The sequence below is a fragment of the Terrapene carolina genome, unplaced genomic scaffold, assembly GCF_002925995.2.
Source record: "Terrapene carolina triunguis isolate 2854851 unplaced genomic scaffold, T_m_triunguis-2.0 Scaffold34311, whole genome shotgun sequence".
NCBI classification, from domain to species: domain Eukaryota; kingdom Metazoa; phylum Chordata; order Testudines; family Emydidae; genus Terrapene; species Terrapene triunguis.
The window spans coordinates 1-12,318 of NW_020698662.1; the positions used below are offsets into that span (position 1 = coordinate 1).

The following is a 12,318-nucleotide window of genomic DNA, read 5'->3' on the forward strand; positions in this document are numbered from 1 at the left end:
GGGGGCTGCAGGGAGGGGAGGGTCTCACCCCCATGCCAGTGGGGGAGAGGAGGCTGGCGCGGGGGCAGCAGATGGATCATGGGGAAGTCGCTGTGGTTTGGGTATGACAAAGCCCTGCACTAGGGGTGCAGCCCCCCTTTCCCCACAGGGACTCAGGGGCTGACCCCTCCCAGGGGGGCACCAGGCACAGGGAGGGATGGGGGAACGTTCCCCAAAGAGCCGCGCCAGGGCCAGACCCTGCTGAGCAGTGAGTGCGTCTGTGCAGAGCAGGGAGCCCCTGGCCCTGATCCCCGGCTTGTCCCCATTGTCCCCCGTCCCCCCAGGGCTCAGACCCATGAGGGGGGCTCTGTGGGGCCGACTCTCTCCTCGGCTAGTGGTGGGGGGACCCCTCCTTTGCAGTCACTCGGTGAGATCCTGCCGGGCGAGCTGGGGTCAGCGAACGACTCCCTAGGATGTAGGTGCCCAACTCCCTTGGGCACTGGGGAATCCCAGCCTCAGCCCTGAGCCAGTCCCCTCCCCCTCCCCCTCCCGGAGTGTGTCTGACCCCCCAGCGCAGCTTTAATGTCTCTGGCTGGGGAGTTCCTGGGTCTCCCAGTGACCGGCCCTGGGGTGTGAGTGTTGGGGGCCAGGGACTGAAATTGCCCCGAGAACCAGGTCCTGGCGATGGCGGGACACGGAACCAGCCCCACACACAGACGGGAGAATGAAATGTCCTGCAGCCACAGCCCCCAACTCCCCCCAGGAGCCGCTTTGGGCTGGGTCATGTCCCCACTTGCCAGTGGAGCCGGGTTTGGTCTGGTCACTGCTCGGCTGGGAGACGTGAATGGAAACCAGGGAACTGAGCAGGGGTCAGCAGGGGGGTCTCTGCTCTCTCAGTCCTTGCACCAGGGCTGCCCTAGGGGGCCTGTGCTGGGGGGACTGGGGCAGGGGCGCTCTCCCCTGGCAGTCAGTGCTGGCCCCAGAGCCCCACTGTGATGCGGGGGGGGGGGGGGGGGGGGCCCGGGCCCCCCGGCCCCCCCCCCCCCCGACACCAGCGAGTCCTAGTGCGAAAGTCACAGCCCGGGAGCTGGGGGGCTGCACTGCTGGAGGAAGCGCTGAGACCCCCTCCCTGGGGTGGGGATCAGCTCCCCGGGTGGCCGGTGGTGGTGCTGATGCCCCGTCTCCCCGCAGCGGAGAACATGCTCTCCCAGGTGGCCTTCTACCAGCGCACGGACCCGACCCAGCGGGAGGCCGGGGAGTTCATGTTTGAGTTCGACCAGGATGAGATCTTCCACGTGGACCTGGAGAGGAAGGAGACCGTCTGGCGCCTGCCTGACTTCGGCAAGTTCACCAGCTTAGAGGCGCAGGGCGCCCTGGGCAACATCGCCGTGCTGAAGAAGAACATGGAGATCATGATCCAGAGGTCCAACCGCACACGAGCCCGGAACGGTACGGTACGTGGGGTGGGGGCACCTTTCCCGCCAGGGGCCTGACCCGTCCTCCAACCTTCATAGAATCATAGAATATCAGGGTTGGGAGAGACCTCAGGAGGTATTGAGTCCAACCCCCTGCTCAAAGCTGGACTCTCTCCAATTTGTTCACATCCCTTTTGTAGTGGGGGGGCCCAAAACTGGACACAGTACTCCAGATGTGCCCTCGCCAGTGCCGAATAGAGGGGAATGATCACATCCCTCGATCTGCTGGCAGTGATCCTACTTATACAGCCCAAAATGCCGTTAGCCTTCTTGGCAACAAGGGCATACTGTTGACTCATATCCAGCTTCTCGTCCACTGTAACCCCTAGGTCCTTTTCTGCAGAACTGCTATCTAGCCATTCGGTCCCTAGTCTGTAGCGGTGCATGGGATTCTTCCGTCCTAAGTGCAGGACTCTGCACTTGTCCTTGTTGAACCTCATCAGATTTCTTTTGGCCCAATCCTCCAATTTGTCTAGATCCCTCTGTATCCTATCCCTACCCTCCAGCGTATCTACCACTCCTCCCAGCTTAGTGTCATCTGTGAACTTGCTGAGGGTGCAATCCACGCCATCCTCCAGATCATTAATAAAGATGTTGAAAAAAAACGGCCTCAGGACCAACCTCTGGGGCACTCGGCTCGATACCGGCTGCCAACTAGACATGTAGCCATTGATCACTACCCATTGAGCCCAACAATCTAGCCAGCTTTCTATCCACCTTATAGTCCAGTCATTCAGCCCATACTTCTTTAACTTGCTGGCAAGAATATTATGAGAGACCGTATCAAAAGCTTTGCTAAAGTCAAGATATATCACGTCCACCACTTTCCCCATATCCACAGAGCCAGTTATCTCATCACAGAAGGCAATCAGGTTGGTCAGGCATGACTTGCTCTTGGTGAATCCATGTTGACTGTTCCTGATCACTTTCCTCTCCTCCAAGTGCTTCACAATGGATTTCTTGAGGACCTGCTCCATGATTTTTCCAGGGACTGAAGTGAGGCTGTCTGGTCTGTAATTCCCCGGGTTCTCTTTCTTCCCTTTTAAAAATATGGACACTATATTTGCCTTTTTCCAATCGTCCGGGACCTCCCCCGATCGCTACAAGTTTTCAAAGATAATGGCCAATGGCTCTGCAACTCCCTCAGCCAATTCCCTCAGCATCCTTGGATGCATTAGATCTGGACCCATGGACTTGTGCATGTCCAGCTTTTCTAAATAGTCCTTAACCTGGTTTTTGACCACTGAGGGCTGCTCACCTCCTCCCCATACTGTGCTGCCCAGTGCAGCAGTCTGGGAGCTGACCTTGTCTGTGAAGACCGAGGCAAAAAAAGCATTGTGTACTTCAGCTTTTTCCACATCATCTGTCACTAGGTTGCCTCCCCCATTCAGTAAGGGTCCCACACTTTCCCTGACCTTCTTCTTGTTGCTAACATACCTGTAGAAACCCTTCTTGTTTCCCTTCACATCCCTTGCTAGCTGCAACTCCAATTGTGTCTTGACCTTCCTGATTACACCGCTGCATGCTCTAGCAATATTTTTATACTCCCTAGTCATCTGTCCAAGTTTCCACGTCTTGTAAGCTTCCTTTTTGAGTTTAAGCTCACCGAAGATTTCTCTGTTAAGCCAAGCTGGTTGCCGGCCATATTTGCTATTCTTTCTACACATTGGGATGGTTTGTTCCTGTGCCCTCAATAAGGCTTCTTTAAAAACCGCCAGGTCTCCTGGACTCCTTTCCCCCTCATATTAGCCTCCCAGGGGATCCTGCCCATCAGTTCCCTGAGGGAGTCAAAGTCTGCTTTTCTGAAGTCCAGGGTCCGTATTCTGCTGCTCTCCTTTCTTCCTTCTGTCAGGATCCTGAACTCGACCATCTCATGGTCACTGCTGCCCAGGTTGCCACCCACTTCTACTTCCTCTACCAAATCTTCCCTGTTTGTGAGCAGCAGGTCAAGAGGAGCATGGCCCCTACTCGGTTCTTCCAACACTTGCACCAGGAAGTTGTCCCCAACCCTCTCCAAAAACTTCCTGGATTGTCTGTGCACTGCTGTATTGCTCTCCCAGCAGATATTGGGTGATTGAAGTCCCCCATGAGAACCAGGGCCTGTGATCTGGAAACTTCGGTTAGTTGTCTGAAGAAAGCCTCGTCTACCTCATCCTCCTGGTCTGGTGGTCTATAGCAGACGCCCATCACAACATCACCCTTGTTGCTCTCGCCTCTAAACTTAACCCAAAGACTCTCAACAGGCTGTTCTCCAGTTTCATACTGGAGCTCTGAGCAATCACACTGGTCTCTTACATCCAGTGTCCCTTCCCTGCCAGGGGCCTGGTCCCTCCCCCACCTTCCCCGCCAGGGACCTGACCCCTCCCCCACCTTCCCCGCCCGTGACCTGACACCTCCCCCACCTTCCTTGACCCCGCCAGGGGCCTGATCCCTCCCCGCAACTTCCCCGCCAAGGACCTGAGCCTTCTCCCGCTTCCCTGGATCCCTCTCCCCACCTTCCTGAGCAGAGACCCATCCCATCTCTCCCCCACCTTCCCCTGCTCACACACCCACCCGGGCTGATACCAGACCCCCCCAGAGATTGAGAGCCCCTTCCCAGCTCCCCTTCCAGCCCCTGGACGGCTCTGGGGAGCCAGTCAGCCGGGGCCAGGGCTCTGCAGGGCAGGGGGCCCGGGCAGTTCACACCCTCCAGGCTGGTGGCCCAGAGCAGCTCCTTTGCTGAGGGCTGTTCGTTGCCCCTGCCCAGCGCCAGGCCCTGCCCCTGAGAGATTCTCTCCCCTGCCCCTGGTGCCTCATGAGCCGTCAGTGCAGGGAGCTGGGACTGTCCCGGTGACGCCCCCACAGCCCTGGGGAGAGACCCTGAGCTGGAGCGTGAGCACCAGGGACTGGCTGGCTCAGGGGGGCAGGGAATGGGACACGGGGCCTGTCCCCTCTAGGGGGTGCTGGCTCTAATCTGGCCCCAGGGCAGGGTCTGGCTGGCTCAGGGGTCGGGCAATGGGACCCACTAACCCCTGTCTCCCCAGTGCCCCCTGAGGTGACCGTGTTCCCCGAAGACTCCGTGGAGCTGGGCGAGCCCAACGTCCTGATCTGCTTCATGGACAAGTTTTCCCCACCGGTGTTACGCCTCACGTGGCTGAAGAACGGGCAGGAGGTGACCGAGGGCATCTCCGAGACAGACTTCTACCCGCACCAGGACAACTCCTTCCGCAAGTTCTCCTACCTGCCCTTCCTCCCCAGCCCGGGCAACTTCTACGACTGCCGGGTGGAGCACTGGGGGCTGCCCGAGCCCTTCACGAAGCACTGGGGTGAGGCCGGTGCGCGCAGGGACCCTGCTGGGCCCAGGGCTGGGAGCCAGGACGCCTGGGTTGTATCCCAGCTCTGAGAAGGAAGGGTGGGAACAGCCCCCCTCACTCCATGTTCTGTCCCTCTCTCCAGAAGTCCAGGTGCCCACCCCTGTCCTCGAGACCACAGAGACCCTGGTGTGCGCCCTGGGCCTGGCTGTGGGCATCATCGGCATCATCGTGGGCACCATCCTCATCATCAAGGGCATGAAGATGAACGCCGCCCGCAACCCGCGGGGCCCCTTGTGAGTAGCCACTGCCCGGGGAGGGCAACCGCTGCACCCGCAGCCCCTGGGCCCACCCAGCACCCCCTGTTTGAATGAGAGACTCACGGGGGGTGCTGGGGAATGGCCCCGATCCCTGCCAGCCTCGCGTCGGGCCCAGGGCTCCTGGTAACTGACCCTCTTTGCCTTTCAGATAAACGCGGGGAGGAGACGGGGCCGCTGAATCCCCCAGGTGCCTTCGTGGGACGCACTCGCATGCCCCCTCCCCGTGCTGTCCCCAGCGTCCCTGCTCCGTGCCTGTCGGTGCCAGCTGCTGTACCCAGGCGGGAGTCCCCTGGCCCTGTAACCACGACGAGCCAACCCGCTGGAGATTTACTGGGGAGCCGGCCCATTGGACTTCCCTCATACACACCCTGCTGGGCTTGGGAGGGGGGTACCTATCCCGGGAGAGGGCTACTGCCCCATGGGACTGGGAATGGGGGTCGCTCCTCGTCAGGGAGCAGCAGGGCCCATGGGGTTGATCCAAACCCCATTGCCATCATGGAGAAGGTTTCTCTTGACTCCGGTGTGCGCTGGATTGGGCCCCGAGCCCGGCCCCTGTTGGTCAGAGGCTGCTGTCAGTCACCCCAGGTAAAGCCCCTCCAGCCATTACCCAGCAGGCTTTGGGACAGATTCGGCCATTCCAGGTCAATGGGGTCCCTGTGGGGCGGGATCGGGCCCATGGCTGGCAGTGGGGCAGCTCCAGCGCCCAGCTAAAGGCCCCATTGCACCCGTGTGCAGCTCCCCCGGGGTCCAGCCCTGCTGAGCCCAGCGCCCAGCGCGGGGTCTGTGTGGGACGGGCCCAGTCCCTGTATAGCCCCCGCCCTGTGCCCCGTGTGTGTCCACAGCCCGGCCACCCCCGATCTCACTCTGCAGATTTGCTAACAGCAATAAAGTGGGTTTTTGGGATGTTTCTGAGGTTTTGATCATGATTTAAAATCTAGTCAGTCTGTGCCGTGCCCGCGGCAGCCTGTGTTATCCCAGCCCAGCCCCCGTCTGTCCACGGGCATCGAGTTATACAGGGAGTTAAGGGAGTTTGGTATGAGGGCTAAGGAAGGAGCCAGGACTCCTGGGTTCTGTTCCAGCTCTGGGTCGGGAGTGGGGGCGAGTGGGGGAGAACTGGGAATCAGGATTCTGGGGTTCCCATTGGTGACACTGACTTGCTGCAAGTTGTGACACATCATGTGCCTCAGTTTCCCCTTGTGTGAAATATGGCCAGTCTCCTTCTGCGGTGGTGGTGGGAGCTCTGGGGATGAAGGATGGTCCATGGAGCACTTTGAGATCGTCCCATGGCCGGGAGCCCAGGAGCAGGGCAGGGTTCATGGGCCAGGCTCCCCCGGGACTGAACCCTGCAGGGTGAGTGGCTGCAGAGAGACACTGTGATACAAAAGGCAGATCTCCTGTCACGGAGTCCCCGGGCGATGCTCTGGAACTGCTCCCTAAGAAGCAAGTCAGGTCTCTGGTGAAGTCTCCTCTCTGTGAGCAGACTGTCTCCAGGGCAAGAAGCTCACACGGCTTCACCTTCCTGGGTCTGACCTTGGAGCATTCAGCATCCCCTGCCCCTCCGTGCGCTTCCCACAGTGAGTCCACCCAGGCGGGGTCCTGGGGAAGCCAGAGGGTCCTGCACCCCCACTTCGCAGTCAGACGTGACTCTGAGCCAGCCAGTAAAACAGAGGTTTATTAGATGACAGGAACATGGTCTAAAACAGAGCTTGTAGGTACAGAGAACAGGACCCCTCAGCCGGGTCCATTTTGGGGGGGCAGCGAGCCAGACACCCACGTCTGCACTCACTGCTAGTCCCCAGCCAGCTTCAAACTGACTCCCCTTCCAGCCCCTCCTCCTCTGGGCTTTTTCCTTTCCCGGGCCAGGAGGTTACCTGATCTCTTTGTTCTCCAGCACCTTTAGCTATCTCTTTACGGGGGGAAGGGCCCCGGCCATTAGTTGCCAGGAGACAGAGTGTCAGCCATTTATGTGCACTGGCCCTTTGCTCTGCAACAATCTCACCCCCTAGAGACTTAAGAAATGCATAGGGGAAACTGAGGCACCCCTACAGTATTCAGAGGAAACATTAAGAACAGTCCCACTTCGTCACACCCCCCCGACCCCAAACATGACACGGAGCCCCCAACCCAGTGCTTCCTCACACCCCTCCCCTGCCCCGTCCTGGGCGGGGACCCCCCCCCCCATGGTGCCACTTGGAACTGGGGCAACACTGAGCCCCCTGACTCACCAGCCTGGGTTCCCTTTACTCCATACTGCTCTGCAGCCTGCCAGCCCCCTCCCCCCCAGGCTTCAGACTGCACGTTACCAGCACACACAGGTAGGGACACACCCAGCTGCAGCTTCACACATATGCTGAGATCAGCTCTGCATGGGAAGGCTCAGCTAGGGAACTGCCCAGTACTCAAGTGCACCCCCCTCCCCCGAGGGTAAACCCAAAATTACACCGCCCTGCGCTGCACAGAGATCGGTACAGCGCAAGCTCGTGAAATTCACCCCCTCCCGCAGTGTGGAGAGGAATATGCACAGCTTCCTGCCCCCCGTTATGATTTTCACACGCTGGTGTTAGACAAAACAAAAACAAGTTACCAAACGTAGCCCCTCTGCCTGTGATTTATTCCTAATAGACGCTTGGGATTGTTCAAACTGATCAGCTGGAGTAGCCAGTTCAGCGACAGTTTTCACCTTTTTATCCCACAAACACTGTTTTACATCATCATCACACACACTCAGGAAATGCCCCTGAGCAACAGGATCACCCATTTCTGCAGAGCTTGTAACACCTTCCCCCGTACCCCGTTCTCCATCACATCTCTCATCTGCTGCCACAGGCCACATTTCTCATTCCAGCCCCTCGCTTTAGGCTTCTGAATTTTACTCTAGATGCTTCAAGTGTGAAAGTGTTTTGAAACCATTCCCTTGACTTTACCATAATTTGCAGCATCACCAATAGGCATTTTATTGAATCTGTCCAGAGTTTCCCAGACACCTTTGCAACCAACGTGGGCATCGTTTGGTCTTCAGAGATCGCATGGAGCACACACAGCCGCTCAGAGGGGATGAAATATTCAGCCATGTCCCTGTCTTGCTGTAGGCAGGACACAACCGCTCCCATTGGTGGATTTTTGGAATGGTGAGACCCCCTGGTGTGTCTGTGGGGTGCTGGTTCTGCCTCTCTAGCAAGTCCAGGTCATGCTTCCTCTCTCCTTCCTTCTCCTCCATGGCGAGCTTCTGGGCCTCGGTTTCCTTATCAGCCTCTATCGGTCTCAATTCCAGGGCGCTCTGGTGCGCAGCCTCTTGTTCGGCATCTCTGCTTGTGTGGTTCTTCGCTCTCCCGCTTCTCGTCCATTGATCTCCAGCGGCTTTAATTCCATTTGCCTTTTGCTCCCTCCATCTCCCCCCCCCCCCACTACCCTCCCATCTCTCCCCCTGGTGTGTCCCTCAGTCAGTGCGTCGTCACCCTTCCCGGCTCGGTTACTTACCCTGCTGCCTGCCCCCTGCCCCCTTCCCCTCCCCACTCCTAGCCCCCACCCCCACGGGTTGGCAATGTGTCCCTGGTAAACACGTTGAGGTCTGCGGGCCAGAGACATTTTCCCATGGGGGCGGCTCCACCCACCCTGCGCTGACCCGGCTTCCAGCCCATTGGTCAGGAACCATGGCCAATGGGAGCAGTGGGGGGCGGGGTCAGAGCTGCCTGGCTCCGCCCCCACAGGAGGGCTGGGGAGGGAGCCGCAGGGCAGGGCGAACAGCAGGAGTCTGTCACTGTCAGACAGACACAGACAGAGACAGACACAGCCGGGGGGTTGTGGGGGCAGAGAGATGGGCGGGGCCACAGACAGATGGAGGCAGGGGAAGCAGGAGCGGTGATGGGCACCCTGGGGCTGGCATTAAATACACAGTACAGAGCGGGCTTCCTGGGAGGCTATAGCAATCCCACCCCACCGCAGAGCAGACCCGGGCTGCAGCTAGCTCCGTCCATCACTCCCCGCCCTCACCCCACAGGGAGAGACCCACAACCCTCTGCCCCCACCCCCGAGAAACCACTGGCCCCTGTGCCCCGTCACCCCTCTCTGGAGAGCCCCCCCTTTGTGCGTCCAGAGACAGCTCCCCTCCCCCCTGCTCCCTACAATCTCCCCCTTTGCCTTCCCCCTCCCCCCAGCCCATTGACCCCCGCGGCTAATGGGAGCTGCACCTGAGGCAGGTGCCTGCTTGCAGACTCAGACCTGCCTGGTGCCTCCACAGTGCGGGGAGGGGGAGCCACAGGTGAGCAAGCCTCTGTCATCAGCATCACAGGCCCAGCAATTCTCTGTTTGGGGATTTAATTTCACTGAGGCAAGTAATTCAAGCTACTCTTCCTTTCCAGACAGCTGGTGGCTTTTCCGATAAGAAAACGTACAATTTCTTTGCAAAGAACTCCATGTATCGTTTTTCACTTGCGAAGTATATGTTCTGGTTGTTCATTTATTTTGTCAACTCAGTTTCAGAGGCAATTTTAAAAGTCACTTGAATTGTACCTGTTTTTTTCCCATTGGTCCAAAAGCACATGGAAGAGGTGCAGATTTTTATTTCTGTCGGCAAACCACCCTACGTGGAAATGTAAGTGTCGGAGCTAGAAAAGCTCTGCAGGGGTAAGGATCCCTTCAGGAAATTGTCCTCAAGTCATTCATTCATTCTTCTGGGCATTCCATTCTATTGTTCCCCCTGCAGTGATAGTGATCAGTGTCTCCACCCACAGGGGAGATTGTTTTTTCTAAAAGCAGTTATTTTATTTTATTTTATGTTAAGAATTTAGAGGCAACACACAAGACAGTGAAAATAAACAGTTACTTCCACGTAGCATTTCATGTTGCAGACTTTCTTCTCCTCAGACGATAAAATTTACGAATTGCGAGTTTTTGCTCTGGTTCTGGCACTGGAATGAGATTTTTTCTGAAGGCTCCCTGTTCGGCTGTGGTAGAAACAGTACCTTCCTTTGTAGGTGGCTCTTCCTCGTGGGTAGACTTACTTTCAAACCAGCGTTTTCTTCCTACATCCAATACATGCTTCACACTTTCACTAGGCTGAGTGCCTTCTATTGTTCCATTGCTGGTCTCCTTTGCCATTTGTCTTTCAATAGTAGTTCCAGGGTTGTCGTAGTCTTTTACTGTAGTTTCTAAATGGGATATTAAGTCCTGTAGTCTACTTGTAACATCCTCTTGTTGCTCCACAATGTGCCTTAGCTCTTGAATTCATTTATTCTGTGTCGTCATTTTCTCAGTAGCTTCTTCAAGTTGTAGACCAGATTCATTTAATTTAATCACCTGCATTTCAAGCTCTTCAGTTCTCTGTGTCAGCTCTCTTTGGTTTTAGTTATCTCAACAGTAACTTTCCCCAGTTTTTGTTCAAGCTAACAATAGCTTCCTGTGGGTCTTCTAGGGATCCAATATACCTGTGAGCTCCTCCTGCCTGCTTCTTAACATCAGTGACATCATCTTGCAGAGAATTAATAATGCCCTCAAGAGCAATACAGTTTTCAGGAGCTACATTATTGCCTCCTTCCAGCATTCCAGCTCTTTCGTTGCAGTGGGAATTCTTTATCTCCTGTTCTTCATCCAGGTTTTTGGCACATTCATTTACCAAATCCTTGTAGATTTCCAAGCATTGTTCAGAAGCTTCTTCCAGCAACTCTCGATCATGAGACAGGCATTGCTTGAAATCTGTTTCCCGTTGAGCAAAATACTGAGTAAATTCTTGTGTGACTTCTTCATGAATTTTTAATTCCAAGAGTAACTTATCTTTTCTCTCGTTGACCAGCTTGCTTTTCAAGTCTTCTCTTATAGTTAGTAGTCTCAGATACTCTTCTTTTCCAATAATTACTTTCTTTTCCTCCTCCTCATTTGACATCCCTTTTGCCATATCATGCTCTTCGTGTGTGTCATTGTTATCCACAGTTAAATGATCATTATCTTCTATCACATCTTCCAGGTTCCTGTCCCAAAGTACAGGGGCTCTTTTCCTTGCTACCTGCATTTTAGTGTCAGCATTATTTATGAGAGACACGTCTCTTGCAGACTTCTGGACAAATGGCTGCTCTTGGGGAGCATTAGAAGAGTCTAGAACACAAATTTTGGGGCAATTGCTGAGAACTTTAGCACACTGAGCGTTTCACCATATGCAGCGGTACACTGGCTGATGTTTACCATGATATACAGCTTCCCTTTTCCACTGAAAAAGCCTTGAAGGAAGTGAGTTTCCCGAAACGGTATATGCAGCTGCAGCTTTGACTGTTGACTGTTCTTGAGTGCATTGATGCATTTGCCTAGAATCAGTAGAGAAGTGTTAATATTTCCACTCTCTTTCAATCTATCACCTTCATTGTGCGTCTTAGTACATCTTTCTGAGCCAGCAAGATCACAGAGCGCCAAGTCACTGACTCGTGTTACATCAGGTGCTTCAGAATCTTCAGGCTTTAACATTTGAACAGTGAATTTGCTGCGACTTCTACTGGAGTAAGGATTCAGTTTGGTGCAAGCAATACTCTAGTGCTTCAACCCGAGCTGCAGAAGTTTAAAAGCTTCTTTTGAATCAGAAATCTGAATCCACTGCAGATCTTTTACATCAGAGCAGCCTCTGATGTCTTGAGCAAGACAGAGCACCCTTCCTTTCTTGTCATTTGACACTGGGAGTGACAAGTCGTAAACACACTCATTGTAAATCTCACAGAAGGAAACCCAAACAGAAAATGTCATGTCGCTTGCCACGCTCATGTTAGGTTCTTCAGGTTCCCAAGTCTGCAGATGATTCTGAAGTTTTGCTGTTATTGTTTATGCTGTTTTGAGAGTCCACCTCATTCATTAGGCGAGAGATTGAATTTTTAACAGCAATTTCTTCTCTCACTTGCTCTTTAGTCAGTCTTATATAATCTCTACATGGAAGGGGGTTGAAATCCATATCTGGGTACACTTTGCCATCTCCCACAGGGGAGAGGCAGAAGACTGGGTCAACACTTCAGCGACTCTGCCTCTACCCTTGTTCTGTCCGCTCCCTCTACCAGCCCCTTTGGCCTCCCTAGGATCCCCCCTCCCATTACTCCCTCTGGGTCTTCTTTCTCTGGAGCTTCTCATGAAGTAACATCTGTCATTACAGGCTCTTATCTCTGTAATGTATTTAAATTTGATGCATTTGTTAAGTGTTAATTAATGCACTATGGGAGTCCCCCTTCAGCCCTCTGTATAAATGGATCCTCTTCTTTCCATATGTTTTGCCCATAGGGTAGATGT

General features: G+C 55.0%; 1 protein-coding gene and 1 pseudogene across 1 annotated transcript; one reads left to right on the forward strand and one right to left on the reverse strand.

The window, feature by feature from the left end:
• Positions 1-1,178: 1,178 nt before the first annotated feature.
• Positions 1,179-5,044, forward strand: LOC112115600 (HLA class II histocompatibility antigen, DR alpha chain-like). The gene is made up of 3 exons (XM_026646178.1): positions 1,179-1,428; positions 4,478-4,759; positions 4,890-5,044. The coding sequence occupies exons 1-3, from the start codon at positions 1,179-1,181 to the stop codon at positions 5,042-5,044; spliced, it is 687 nt and encodes a 228-aa protein (XP_026501963.1).
• A 4,856-nt stretch (positions 5,045-9,900) lies between these two features.
• On the reverse strand, positions 9,901-12,009 carry LOC112115595 (annotated as a pseudogene).
• Positions 12,010-12,318: the final 309 nt, after the last annotated feature.

Excerpts from the sequence above, each read along its gene's own strand:
- LOC112115600 (XM_026646178.1), top strand. The coding sequence starts at position 1,179 with ATGCTCTCCCAGGTGGCCTTCTACCAGCGCACGGACCCGACCCAGCGG. Across the intron at positions 1,429-4,477 it reads CCGCACACGAGCCCGGAACG|TGCCCCCTGAGGTGACCGTG; the intron begins GTACGGTACGTG and ends CTGTCTCCCCAG. Across the intron at positions 4,760-4,889 it reads GCCCTTCACGAAGCACTGGG|AAGTCCAGGTGCCCACCCCT; the intron begins GTGAGGCCGGTG and ends CCCTCTCTCCAG.